The 15,107-nt window shown below is 38.1% G+C and overlaps 1 protein-coding gene across 2 annotated transcripts in view; it reads left to right on the top strand.

The window, feature by feature from the left end:
- The window catches only part of p115 (General vesicular transport factor p115), a 764,785-nt gene that overhangs the window by 518,278 nt on the left and 231,400 nt on the right, over positions 1-15,107 (top strand). For both annotated transcript variants that reach the window (XM_068380069.1, XM_068380070.1), the window contains one exon: positions 8,405-8,614. In XM_068380069.1, the coding sequence (XP_068236170.1) occupies positions 8,405-8,614 (210 nt within the window). The remainder of the gene's footprint in view (positions 1-8,404; positions 8,615-15,107) is intronic.

Genomic DNA, 15,107 nt, shown 5'->3' with positions numbered 1-15,107 from the left:
AAAAGTAACAAATGTCATATCTCCTTGGAGGTATGACATGATGCCCCGAAAGTGGGAGACGACTCTTTGTCGTCTCCTTATTGGTCACACTCGGTTGACACAAGAGTTTTTGCTGAAGGGCCAACACCAACTGTATTGCGACGACTGTTTAGTACCTTTAATAGTGAGGCCTTTGTTGACCGAATGCCCTAATTATAATAACTTAAGAAATAGATATCTGTTTGAGGCTCGAGGTGAGGATGGCAGGTTCGTCCTTGCCAAGATTCTTGGACATGATGTGTCCTACTATGCGAGCGGCATTTCTAGATTTATTTCAGAAATAGGTCTTCTGAAAACTATTTAACTTCTATAATGGCATACAACTTTTATGGTTTTAAGTAAATATTCTATTAATTTTTATATAAAATAAATGATATCGGCATCAATGACCTTAGATGTCAGGATGCCTGAAAACTTTAACTCAATCAATCAATCAATCTCAAGCGAAATGATCATGACCGATTCGGTAGATCTTGGATTTTCTAGATATCTGATTTGTCAGGTACCAATCACCATTTTTCAACAGCTAGACGATCACTGGTTGCTTATCAATAGCACCGTTTGCTGTTTTTATATTCAACAGCTAGTCATTCGTTGTCCTGCATGACGGTAGCTCGTTGTTTTCACTTGCTGGCCATTTTGCTGCCTGACGTTCACTACTCATAGACTAGTGACCACTATAAGCCTGCTCCATTCTAGGCCTCTATTTTGACAGCCACTTCCTGAGAGGGAGCTACTCAAGAGAGCACTGTCTCCTACACGGCATAGATCGTCTCTCCTCTCTCTTGAGCTTACTCTACTTTGTTAGACGCTGTAGAGTCTATGGAATTACTGTTTTTTTCTTCTGGGAACCTAAGAATACACCCTTCTTCGGTGACTGGGATAATACGCTATTGCAAGGGTCAATTCCCTTGCTCTTTGGGTTCTTGTTTGTGTGTCACAAACAGGGCTTCTTGGGTTCCCAAAGTTTTCTCGCCGTCAGTGTAATCAGAGGGATGCGCTTCAAAGTGGCCAGGTTTATGCATTGAATCCGACACACTCTAGGGAATTCATCTCCATTGAACGTACATGTTTTTCTTGTACAGTTCGTTCATACCACAGCTTGTGAAGAAATTGCCTCAGGAACCCGGTTGCTGCTTCGGTTGCTACCTTCTCCCATGTTGTCCTGTTTATTATGGGGCTGCTCATGAGTGGAAGTTGCTTGAATAGGAAGTACGCTAGTTAGACAGTCTCCTGAAGCAAATCGGATCTCGGATGTGATAAGGGAGGAAGACTTTTAATGTATTTTTCTAACCCCCCCCCTCTAGTGGGAGACACAACCCCTTGAGATTACTGCCATTCTCTCCCTCTTAGAGAACGAAATTCAGTGCTGTCTAATCAACAGCCATAGCAATTTACTTGCTGTGATTTGGATCAGCCCTAGACGGATGACGGACAGGAATAACAGAGGATATTGAAAATCTGGGTTCTCCCAATCTCTGTTGGCCCTTATGCCCTCGGACCTTAGTGGAAACACATTCAACCTCCATCTGCTTACGTTCCGGGGAAATATCCTTTATCTACACTTCATGAAACTCAGGCTTGTTCATGAAGTCAGATGATGACTTTCTCCCGTAACTGTAGGTCCTCCATAGGCCGGAGTGCTTGGGAATGAATATATTCCCTTCTCATAAGAGAACCCCTCCCATGAGCTTGAAATAATCGGCTCATTCTTTTTCGTGAAGGAAAGATAGTCCAGACTTAGCTACAAGGATACTATCTTGTATCTTCCATCATCCTTTAGGAAATGGTAAGCAGTCTCTATCTTCTTCCTCATGATTGGATCATCCGATCTCATTGGAAGACGGGGGACGCCTGAATATAGCCATGCTTCGTTGGTTAGAAGTCTCTATATTTAGTCTCTCCTTGTGAGACAAGCTTAACCTTCAAATCTTGTCATGCAAGGGAAGGTTTTGCGATCAACCTTTTAACCTCCTAAATAGGATCGGCCCTCGTCTGGAAGAACTCGGCCTACTGACTGATTTTAAAGCTTCAAACTCCTGCGAGACATCTCCTTCCGTGTATCTCAATCTATAATTCAAGTAATCGGAGGAGTGACACGAATGTCATATCCTATATGGATATCCGTAGACTGTCATTACCATGTAGAAACTTCTGCAGGTCTGACAAGACCAAGTTAGTCCCCGTCGAGTGCGACCTCTGAAGAATTTGCCGGGTCCCAGGTCCTTCAGCACTAGGGATTGTCTTTCTCTTGGTCCTCTACAAGACCTGAGCAACTAATGGTTCTAGTTAAGACTGCCTAACGAGAATCTCTCCCAAGGTTAGATCTCATCGTTCTTCTGGATTTGACGCTTCCTACAGAGGCATTAAAGAAAAAAGGGGTTGGGGGCAGAGACCACATACAGAACAATATGTCCTTAGGACTATGATCAGAGCACGAAGGATACTGTCTCTTAATCCCCTAGTAGGCACCTTCTTTCTTTGGGAAAGTGCCGGGGAAAATGATAGTGATTCGTTGGTTTCCTGTCTGTGGGAAAACACACTCTGCTCCTACGTGGTCTCCTTCGGGATATCCTGTCCAAGGGTTTGGATTTTATAGACTCCACCCCTTCTGTAGGAGTATTCCTCCTACAGCCTCTGTTTTAGAGGTCTTCCTTCGTGAATCGGAATGAACATCAATACCGAGCAGTGATCTTCTTTTTGCGGGAGAAGGACTGCTGTCTTATGTTTGATTCCCTTTTGCCAGCAATTTTCTTCGGGAAAGGAATAGAGTGCTTCTCCCACTTCCATGTAGGCTTATAGTCGGACTTGTTTCTTTAAGGGACTTGCCTTAAGCTTCGGTCTAGCCTCGTTGGCAAGACGAAAAGACAGATCACATACAGTGGCACATCTACGACTCTGGAGAACCCATTCCGGACTTCCTTTACAACTAGATACTCTGTGGTGAGAGTCCAGTGAAGTCTGTTTTTTCCTCTTCTCAAGAGTCCTATTCTAGTTATGCTCTCAAAAATTGCCAACAAAGGGAATCACTCTCTTAGACTTAGGCAACAGAAGACCTTTGCTCTTCATAGAGTTTGGTCCGATTACCCGTTGTGGGGTAATACATCTTTCTACAGGATGGGTGGCTCTAAACTTCAGCTCTTCCCTTAATCCTGAGGACAGGTCTTTCCCAGTGTGACAGTCGACCAAAAGAGAGATGTACCCTATGGGTCTCCGTCAACGTCTCTTTCTCACGGCGAGAAACCAAGTAACATCCTATTTTGTTCCTTGCAGCTTGAACCTCATGTTCAACCCCTCCAACTGGGAACCTGCCGCTTTGTAATCAAGGCTGTAACACAGTAATTACTTGAGGACATACCTCAAGGAGGGTGACCACCTAGCCCCAAGGGTATAGCACACTGGGTCAGATACTCGTCATTGTTTTTCTTTTTCACGCCAGTGATTATATTGAGGCAATACCTCAGGAAAACAAAGGAGGAGTTCGCTCCTTAGGTTTAGCATGACTCGCTAACTCTAGGAAGGTCAAAGGAGGTTGTAAGGATTTCATCTGTGACAGGGACATAGGTCCTATACCAGTCACAGAATCCCTCCCCTCCTCCTAATAGAGATGACCCAGAGCTCTGAACGGATTAGGGCAGAATCCATCCATAACGTGTTCAAGCAGCTCCTTTGTGACTATTGGTAGGGGGGAAAGGTGTCTAATGTTCACCTCACCCTACCTACAAGACGTGACCCACAGAAGACCTGATACGTTTTCTCCATCACTCCTGTGGTGGTGACACAATAAGTGGCTTAATAATACCTCGGGCTCTTTGTTGGACAAGTAGCTGAAGGATGAAGGCATTGGCTAGTCGGGTAAGACTGTGATGAATGAAAGTATGTCTTGCTCTTTTACTTTGATCATTTTCCCCTCCCTTGAGGAACAGTGCCATGGGTCCATTTGCAAAGCTGGCTTCAACCTCTGCAGGTAATAATCACTTCCCTTGTGTAACCAAGTATGTTTTCATATACTCGTACTCTCCAACGCCTCCTGCAAGGTACCGTAGGCCTTTGGAAACATCTTTTAATGCATAGGGCTCCATTTTATATAGGAGCATATTCTTACCTAGAAGCTCTTATGATATTTCTCACAAGTACTTTAGTTGCTCAGGCCGCTATCATACTCACTTGTATTGATATGCGAGGTGCAAGGTTTCCCTCGATTACAGTCTAATACTGTACTAGAGAAACCCGGGTCAATGACTAAGCCAGTAGTCGGACTTGCCACCCTCTTAAGTGTGAGTCATCCAATATACTGTAAATAGCAGAAGGTTTGTTATATATATATATATATATATATATATATATGTGTGTGTGTGTGTGTGTGTGTAATTTTTATTTATATTATATATGATTTGTACAAACTGTATATATGATATAATTTATATAAACAATATATATAATTTTATATGTATATATATATATATATATATATATATATATATATGTGTGTGTGTCTGTGTGTGTGTGTGTACACACACACTGCTAGGCTGTATATCTCAGTAATCCATGTTTGCCAACAGTTACATAAGTGGATAAGCAACTTGGTTTAACGAGAACTTTGGGTTAGGAGGAAATGCCCCCTAAATCTCGATGAAGTCAGTGGTAGCTGAGTGACGGATTGGGTTTAAGGTGATAGACAAGATGTCTTCGGCTTTTACTCGATGCCTGGCGGATGATCTTACTGGAATTAGTATGAACCAGCAAGGGTCAGGGGCCTTAGTTAGATAGTCACTGTACATCATAAGGAACTGCCTATCCTTTGATGAATTTAGCTAAAGAAGCCTCCTTGGATTTAGTTAGAGTTCCTATATAAAACAAGTGTAGCGCCAAACTCAAAACAGGGTGCCATTTCGTTTCCGGCGGTTCAGCCTCTCTCTCTCTCTCTCTCTCTCTCTCTCTCTCTCTCTCTCTCTCTCACTGACGAAAGAATGATATTCGATTAATAAGATTATAGGCAATGACTGAGAGGCAGGGTTTTGTATTTCAAGATTGTTAATGTAAATCATTGTATGTCCCAACTGTGCGATAATAATGATAATAATAATAATAATAATAATAATAATAATAATAATAATAATAATAATAATAATAATAAGAAAAGGGAAGTGGGGAATATGGGGAAAGGAAGAGTACCCCTGGATACAATCCAGTTTATAGCTCAAGGGCAGGTACTCGGGATGGGAAAGATTTAGGAAATAGGGAGAAAGAGAAGTACAGGAGAAGAATAAAAGAGAGGGGCAGACCCTCTTGCGATATTAGAGAATTGGTAATGTATGATTCTCTCTCTCTCTCTCTCTCTCTCTCTCTCTCTCTCTCTCTCTCTCTCTCTCTCTCTCTCTCTCTCTCTCTCTCAATACTCATAAAGTATAATAATGCAAATAAGACTATTTGAGTAAGAAAATTAACATATTTACAAATTAAACTTTATAAGATGTGTTATAGTAGAATCATTAATCCAGGTTTTAAAGAACTGCAGTTACCCTTCCAGTTGAAGATTCTAACAGAGAAGAAATTGAGAGATGAGAAAAACGCAGCAGGTGGAATATTAATTTGCGGTCGATAGAATTGTCAAATGTATCACACCTTTTGTTTACTGTATTCATAATATGTCATGTATGGTTATTCATACATGATTTTGCATTTATTGAACATGAATTCGTGTTTCTGCTAGTGTTTTCTGCATCTGCAAACTCCATTTATTATCATTACTCTTCATGTGATTATAGCCTAGCATCTACACTGTAAAATATTTTCCAGCCCCTATGCTATTGGAAGCAAAATTAGGCCCACTACAATATTATGAGGACATAGCTGTAATCTATGATTAATGTTTCTTTATCAATTATCTGAAGTACCTTAACAACATATTAGGGGTCGAGTATGACATTTTTCCATCGTAGTATTGGTTTCCAATAATAATTTTTGGGTTCGCAGGAGGACTTTGAAAAGGATCAGTTTGAAAATAAACAAGTTAATGAAAATTGTGGTGGAAGGGAAATCCAACCTTTTTTTCTCACCAAAGCCTCTCGAGACGTAAGAATTCTCTTGTTGAGTGAGGCCTCCTTGATAGATCTAGCGAGGATTATGTTAGGTTGGATCATGAATATTGCACGATTCAACAAAGTAAAAGCATCTTGAATACTAGAAAATTTTGCAGTTGCTGTACACAACAGTAGAATTATGTAGTAGTACAGATAATGTGGTATTCAATGTAAGTATGTTTTGTTATAAGATATACTAGTTTATATATATATATATATATATATATATATATATATATATATATATATATATATATATATATATATATATATATATATATATAGCGACAAAGGGAGTTTATGTGTCAATTTTTACTAATCTTTATATATTTATATGCATTAATTTTTAATATATTCAGTGCAAATCAATATTTTTAAAAGACAATATCGGTATATGATAGACCTACATATATTATTATGATAGTTAAAATATTTTTAGTTGTGAATAATGATAACTAATGTATAAAATTGAAAGTAAAGATATGATATAGCATTGAAGATAATTAATAATGATACATTTGAGCATGATGTAGGTATTGAAAGAAAGATATTGATGAATTGTATTGGGATACGTTATTGAAAATGTGATGTATAATTAAAATGTGATAAAATTGTGAAGATATGATATAGTACGTAATATATGTATCGAAAGTGAGATATAGTTATGGAACTTCTGGATAGTATTGAAATATGATGTGTTGATGTAATGTGATATAGCAGTGAATATATGTTATCGAACATGTGATATAGATTATGATATATGAAAAATAATGGCAATCAAATGAGGGGACATTTGGTTTCCATTTGTTTTAAACGCTGGGAAAGTATTAGTAATAAAAATGGAAAGTATAATAGAAAGAGTTGCACACAGGAATAGCTGTTTTGATCGAGAGAGAGAGAGAGAGAGAGAGAGAGAGAGAGAGAGAGAGAGAGAGAGAGAGAGAGAGAGAGAGAGAGAGTAAAGGGATCTGAATGAAAATATTCCTAATGAAATTGAAAGAGATGCAGGATTACTTGGAAACCTAAAGATTTTAGGAGAGTAACGCGTAAAACAGAAAGAAAGAGTGTGGACATAATAATCCATCTTGCAGGCCACTGACAGACTGGTTGGCTGGTAGCCTGCCACCCGGAAACAAAATGGTGGCCTTTAGTTCACTGTATGGTGATACTCTTGTTTATATAGGCACTCTAGATTTAGTCAGTCTATGGAAAGCGAAAATGACAGAATGGCCCCAGTGCCAGTTTATGAATACTAAAGAAAAAGAGAAAATTAGTAGTTAGAATGTTAGAACTATGAATCAGATTGAGAAGCTACAGCAAGTGGAGAATGAATTTATTAAGTATAGTTGGGATATCTTGGCCCTAACTGAAACACGTTGTAAGGAGAATGGTAAAGAAATCTTAGACCAAGGAAATATATATATATATATATATATATATATATATATATATATATATATATATATATATATATATATATATATATATATATACATGTATGTATATATGGGTAGGAATGATGATGACACCAAGAGCAGAAAAGGCATTAACAGAATGATGTTTAAGAACAAACAACTAAAACTCCCATTGTTCGGTAATTGAGATTAGGATCCATATGTCTTTTCCCTATCATTAAGGAATTAATTATTGGAATACTATACCATTGAATGATGGCCTGTCTTACCAAATATATTAGGGTGTTACTTTTCTCTTAAAGAATTCCTCACAATATAACTTTTTAATCTATACATTAATTTGGCCAACAACTTGAAATGTGTAACACTATATACTGGGTAGTTACATTGGTATAATCCTATTTATAAACAAAGCAGAGCCTTATGATTTTAAATTAGGGCCTGTGCAACTATATTTATTTTTAAAAAATGGCACTTACGAAGAAATTAGATATTTTTAAAACATGTGAATTCAGAAAATGACTTGTGGTATGAGAAGATGTGAGAAAAGATTGCTTTATAAATAATGTGAAGTGGAGATAGCAGGTGAAAAGCTGTAGGCAGATAGTAATGGTTAAGGAAATATAGGAAAACTTAGACCTAGTTGGTGTTGGGTAGACAATGTATAGGACAGAAGAGAGTGGATAGAGTTTATTCCACATCTTAACTAAAAGAGTAAAATGTTCATTATGATTTTATTATAATTTTAAAACATTATATTTTCCTCATTTGTTTATAGCTTTGGAATTGCAATTAAAGGTTCAGCTAGATTTATATTTGGAATTTTTAAGATTTTTATATATCTGAGAATAATATTTTTACACACAGGAGCATATGTTGCGTGTGCAATTGGCAACAAGTGTTGGGAGCCCGCCTGTTTCTCTCATGCAACAGTGTACTTCAATATTACAAGCTGGGACAAAAATTCTCACACGACTAGGAATTCTCATGCTATTGTCAACCTGGCTAGCTAACTCTCCTTTAGCTGTACAGACTTTACTCAGTATTTCCACAGCTGTTCCGTATCTTACAGCACAAGTAAGTTTATAAACAAATAGTTTATTTTCTTTAATCTGTTTTATACTTCAGAAAAGTTTTTTTTATTATTATTATTATTTTAAGAAAAACATTCACTAACATACTATATGAAAGAAATTCAATACAAACCATTGCCCTACAGACCTTAACACTTTAGTACAAATTGAAGGCACCGTAGATATTTATTAGGGATTGTGTAGCAAACTTTTCAGTGCAAGGGCTACATTCAGAAATTCGCAAATTTAAAATTCTGTATAGTATATCATGTAAAATAATCAATATTTAGAATAGCCAAAAGAAAAGATTTTTAATGAAAAAAAAAATAGCAATTATTTTTTTATTAGTATTTTAAAGTTTTTAAAGTAGAAACTTAACATGAAACACATCTATTTAAAAAACGATAACTCAATAAGTAACTGAACAATGACAATGAGAATGATGCATCTGACTGTAGTCATTTACCAGTTTAGGTGTCAATATTTTGTGCTGATCCTTACCACTGACTAAAGATTTGAGTCTGTGAGAAGTAATCCGTTCTTTGACTTGTTAACTCTCATTATAGAGAAAATCTTGTTACTCTTAGGGTAAGAGATTTCCTTCTTGAAGTATAGTGCTGATATTTCTCTCACCTTTCCCGCATCATTGCTTAATCTAATTCTTATAACTATTTATTTCAAAGCTTACCAGAAAATTCATATTGCTATTAGCATGAAGTAGAGTTTTATGCCCTCAAAAAAAAAAGTAAATAAATAAAAAAAGTTTCATATACCACATCAAGGAATCCCCTTAGGACAATTACCAGACTGTTCCCTCAGTAGAACTACTGTGTAGAAACCTACTTCAATATCTTAAGTGGAAAGAGAAAATCATTATGACCCAGAACCACTAAAGTATTGAAAGTAAGCTGGGAATAATCTGAATTTTCAACTAAGTATTGAATTAAGTACAGCAATTTTACTATATAATATAGGTTTGATGTATTTCATTGAAACCTGACCATTCATATTGCTGGCTACCACATTGAATTGGGTGGAGGGATAGTGGTAAAAGTTACTTCTCTAAGAATAATTTACCGAGAGAAGATTATATCATAAGGGGTATCTACATTACTAACTAATGTAAGGAATTTTATGTGACAAGAAAACACATACAATTTAGATGTAAAGATCCATAACTGAGAATATTTAAACAGTACCATATTATCATTTTTTTTTTCTTTTTTTGAAATTTCTGAACCAGAATTTGGAAAACTGATCAGTCTAGTGACTAGTTTATATTAATGATTTAAAGTAACTAACCCGAATATATGAAAAGTCAGTTAATATTCCAAACAAGAACAACCTAAGGATATATTATTGAATTTATCATTTCTAATGCATTTGATGAAAACATGGCCTAAGCTATAATTCAATTTACATAACCAAAAATAATGAATGATTATACAGTACTGTGACTTTCATTTACATCATTCATTTAGACACTGTCAACTTAACCACTCTACCCCCAAAGGACGTACTGGTACGTTTCACAAAAGCCATCCCTTTACCCCCATGGACGTACCGGTACGTCCTTGCAAAAAAATGCTATAAATTTTTTTTCATATTTTTGATAATTTTTTGAGAAAATTCAGGCATTTTCCAAGAGAATGAGACCAACCTGACCTCTCTATGACAAAAATTAAGGCTATTAGAGCAATTTAAAAATAATATACTTCAAAATGTGCTGGGAAAAAAAATAACCCCCTGGGGGTTAAGGGTTGGAAATTTCCAAATAGCCTGGGAGTAAAAGGGTTAAATGAAGAAGTTTGTCTAGTAACAGACATATGTTTAGAGGATAAAGCTTTAAGCAAATTCTGTTTATACTGTACCCAAGATTCTCTAAAAATTTTACTGAAACAGGTGCCTTACCAGAGATCGTCAGCATACATTACCCGTATGTTTTAGAGTTGTGGTAGGTCATTTTTGTAAATGTTGAATAATAATGGGGCCAGTAACGTAACCCTACGGGGGACCATTTGTCTGATTCTTTTTTTCTAAGTTCCTCTTAATGAGAGGATACCTTGATGAAGTCATTGTGCTTCAGCACGGAATATCATTTCCGTGATGCAACCTTGTGACGAGCAAAAGGGCTCTGGAACTGGGAATAATTTTTTTCTCAGTTTGACTATATATCTTTTATACTAATTCTACTATTTATTGCTTCAAGCTCCTTCCTATGTATTAACACTTTTCAATCTTCTTGTCAAAACTCTATTACCCTATTCTCTGTTTAGGTTTTTTTTTAAGGTGATACCATATTCAGGATTGAAGTGTTTTTTTCTAAACCAATTGTGAAAGCTATGGTAGTCCTCCCATCTACCGAATAATATTTGGACCTTATGAGTGTCAGTATTCCTATATTGGCACGTGGAAATATTCTCGTGTTGAAATTTGGCCCTCGGATTCCAGCAGTGGGCCAATTTCATAAAAATAGGACTCTCGGCATTCTGTCTAGTTTTCCTGCCACTATGATTAAAGTGGGGATGATTGTATTTGTGACATGCTCTCAATCCAATCAAGTGGATTCAGCTTACACCTGAGCCACTAATCATAGTGGTACCATCCCATGGTGGTAGGGTAGGGAGTGGACTTTAGTGAGTCTGCTCTTGCAGGTGTCATTCATGGAAGAATTAGTTTCATGAAAGGATAGTAAATTCACTTTTGGGATGTCGGGCAGCCTATTTTTCTCTTTGCTCTAAACTTATTGCTTTTTCCATTCAGTTTGTTCATCTTTATCATCATCCCCACCCCAAGAATAAAAGAAAAATAATAAGTGAAATTGATGTTTGTTGTACCCCTGCACTGACTGGCAAACCCTAGACACTGCTGACAACCTTGTGTCCAGTGTTATCACACTTTAGCATTGTGTTCCTTCTTCCCGGGACCCCAGGGGTTAAAGATGTTAAGGGTAATTATAGAAATATGAAGGTTCTCTGTTGTTTGGATGTATCCCGCAATATGAATTATGAAATAATGCATAAACTTTTAAATCCCATCGGAAAAGTTGAAAGGATTAAAATGAAACACTAAAGAAACAGAATTTTTAGAAATACATCACTTCCGAAGACCCTTCAAAGACTAAAGTAATCTTGAAAGTTAAAAATAAAAAAGTCCCTAGCCTATCTAGCTATATGAATCTTGTATAGCAGCAAAACTATTACAAATTCCGAATGTGACTTCGTGCCCAAGGACTCCGATCTCCAAGCCATATAACAACATGGTTAATGGTTATGAGTGTATGGAAAATAAAGTTGGCACCATTCCACAAGGTAATTTGAAAAAATATGGACATTGTTTGCTAATAAAGGGTGGCAATGAAACAATCAGTGTTGCTAAATAATTTTATATCTTCCCCATCCGATGGTATTGAAAAGGTATCGCCACACCTAACCGTTAATCAGGCTACAGGAATAATTTATTGTTTAGATTTGTATTAGTTCTCCAAATAGGACATATTGAAGAGGTGTCCAACTAATACTTTTAAAGTTGAAAAGTTGAAAGGAACCAATAAAGCGATAATGATAGTGTTTACCTCGCTTCATCTGCCAGTCTATATAAAGACCAGACATATAAACATTTCTGTTAAAAGATTACATCCTTGGCCTGTCCAATGCTATAAATGTTATGAATTTGGGCATATATGAAATGCACTAATGGCAAAAGAAGGTTTCAAGTGCTCTAAGTTTCATGACTTCTCTGGATATTGTTAAGAAGATGAATTTTGTTTTCATTGTGGAGGAACCCACTCGCATAATTCACAACAGTGTCCCAAGTATAGAATGGAACAAGCTATCATTGAAACAGCAAGTAACAAACATATAACCTTTGGTTCAGCGAGGAAAGAACTTATGGGTAATAATAATGTCCAAGGATCAACTCGCTCAAGAATTTTTTCTAATCCATGCAATTTGACCTATAATTCCAATACTGTCCTTCTACACATCTTAATTTAGAAAATAATGATTGATCCACCTGCAGTGCTACAAGTCACTCAGAACTATTTCACTCTAGTATATCTACCATTATTCTTAAAAGTTCAACTTGACTTACATGTCCCAATACTGTAAATGAAAATGTTAAAAATAGACAAACTCAAATTTCTATACAGAACAGGTTTAGCATACTAACCACTGCTGATTCTGCCAAGGAAACAGAGGGCTCTTTTGAAGTAGAGATGGTTGATCCTATACCTATAGAATCTAAATATGAGAGGGAAAATGGGTACGAGAAAACAGAGCACCTCCAGAAACAAGAAAGTCTATAATGAAGAATGTTTGAGTGAGCCTGAAGAACTTTTTTAGAATTTATTATGAAAGTAAATTTAGTGGCTAATGTAGCAAGTCGAACTGGTGCGCAAACCGAAAATATGCCTCAACACCCAGCTTCTAAATATAAACCTGACCCAATGACTAACCAGGCTACCAAACCTATAGTAAAAGTTGAGCTATGTGCGGAGGCGCCAGTTTGGTGATAACCGAGAGGCGAAGTGAATGCAACTAAACTTTATTAAACAATCATCGAGTTTATATACAGTGATGTGCGAGCAAGAACATCACAAAAATCAACCAAGAAAAAGCATGAACTAGCATGATAACACAAGTTGGTCTATAACAGTGCAGGGAATAGCGAGTGATAAGATAAAAAATCAAAACCGAGACAGTGTAAAAGCATGTATGAAACGTGCGGTACGTGGCTCCCCCCAAAAATAATGACGTATGTGAAATAGGGCGCCCTGCTCTAGAGAGGCGTATTGTAGGCAGGTCATCTAGCAGGAGATATGCAGGTTTTAGGTGGTCAATGGAGACCCAGTCGTCTTTGCCACGGATGTTGATGCAGTAAGCCTTCGGCATACAGCAGATTATAGTGCATTGTTGAATGCAGATCTGTCGGTATATGTTGCTTAGCTGGGGTCTTGTAAGTTTGGCGGCATGTAGTAAATATTCCCACAACATAACGCAGCCGCTGGTGATTGTCGGAGGAGGTTGCAGACGGAAAAAATTCGGCAGGGACGACCAACGGCTCGCTATACTGTATACTTTTTCAGCTGCCGAGACATCCAGAGCATCTTTTGGAGTGGTCCTTAGTCCCAGGAGGGCCCAGAGAAGGTGGGTAAATCAGTTGGAGTCATTGCAGCAGGACATCAAAGCTGCTTTGAGGGTGTGGTGAAAACGTTCAACCATTCTGTTGGTAGCAGGGTTCTAGGAGGTTGTCTGATGTAGGATGATTCCCTGGAGGTTTGCTAATGATGTTCACAATTGAGAGGTGAAAGAGGTACCCCTGTCAGAAGTAATGTGCTTGGATACCAAAACTCGCTATCCATCCTGAGATTAAGGCAGTTGTACATGAGGCGGACGTTGCAGTTTCCATGGGAGTGGCTTCAGGCCAAAGAGTGGAGCGGTCGATAACAACAAACAGGTAACGATGTCTTTGTGATGTGGGTTGGAGCCCAACTATGTCGACGTGGATGTGGGCAAACTGATGGTAAGGTTGAGAAAAGGCCTCTGCTCTTTAATCTGTGTGTCGATATACTTTTGAAGTTTGGCAGGAAGTACAGGTGTGGACCCAATCTTTAGCATCCTTAGTAATGCTGTGCCAAATGAACTTCATCTTCAGTAGTTGTGCAGTAGATCGGGAATGAGGGATGTGAAAGGCCATGAATGAAGTCAAACGCCAGTAGGCGCATGTGAGCAGGTATCCACGGTCTAAGTTTACCAGCACTGAGGTTACAGAAAAGGGTGGCGTTGGAGTCGTAGAGGGGGACGTCTTCCCAACGGAGGGATGTTGAGGATGTCCTACATGCTTGATACTCTGGATCATTTTTTGGGCTTCTGCTAAGGCATTATAATCCTATCCCAGGTGAATGGCGGCCAATGTGTTTCTTGACAGGGCATCGGCAACGGGATTCATTTTCCCGGGGACTTGTTGAAGGGTGCAATTGTATTCAGCCATGGTGGGAAGATGTCAGCGCTGCCGTCGGACCAGGTGTCAGACTGTCAAGTGAAGGCGTACACCAGAGGCATGTGGTCCGTGCTGATGACGAAGTGGCAAAAGTGACAGACAGCCAAGTACACCACCAGTTATTTGCAATTGAAGGTAGAGTAGCCAGATTCCACTTTGGACAGTTTTCTACTGAGGAAGGCCAATGGGCGAGTTGAGCTGTTGACCACCTACTCAAGTACTGCTTCAATAGTGACGTCACTGGCATTGGTGGAGAGAAGAAGAGGTGCTTGTGGCACAAGAAAAGTGAGAGCATCACTGGTTCAGAGGGCCCCCTTTGCATTGCAGAAAGCTGCTTCTTGAAGGGGACCCCACATCAGGTCTTTTGGCTTCCCCTTGAGTGAGGCGTAGAGGGGGACAAGAGTGGCAGCAATGGCTGGCAGGAAACGGTGATAATAGTTGATCATGCCTAAGATTTCTTGCAGTGCTTTAACGGTCAAGGGCATGGGGAAGTTGTG

The sequence above is a fragment of the Palaemon carinicauda genome, chromosome 9, assembly GCF_036898095.1.
Source record: "Palaemon carinicauda isolate YSFRI2023 chromosome 9, ASM3689809v2, whole genome shotgun sequence".
NCBI lineage: Eukaryota > Metazoa > Arthropoda > Malacostraca > Decapoda > Palaemonidae > Palaemon > Palaemon carinicauda.
The sequence above is the reverse complement of the archived record's forward strand: the minus strand, read 5'-3'. Positions and strand labels throughout refer to the sequence as shown.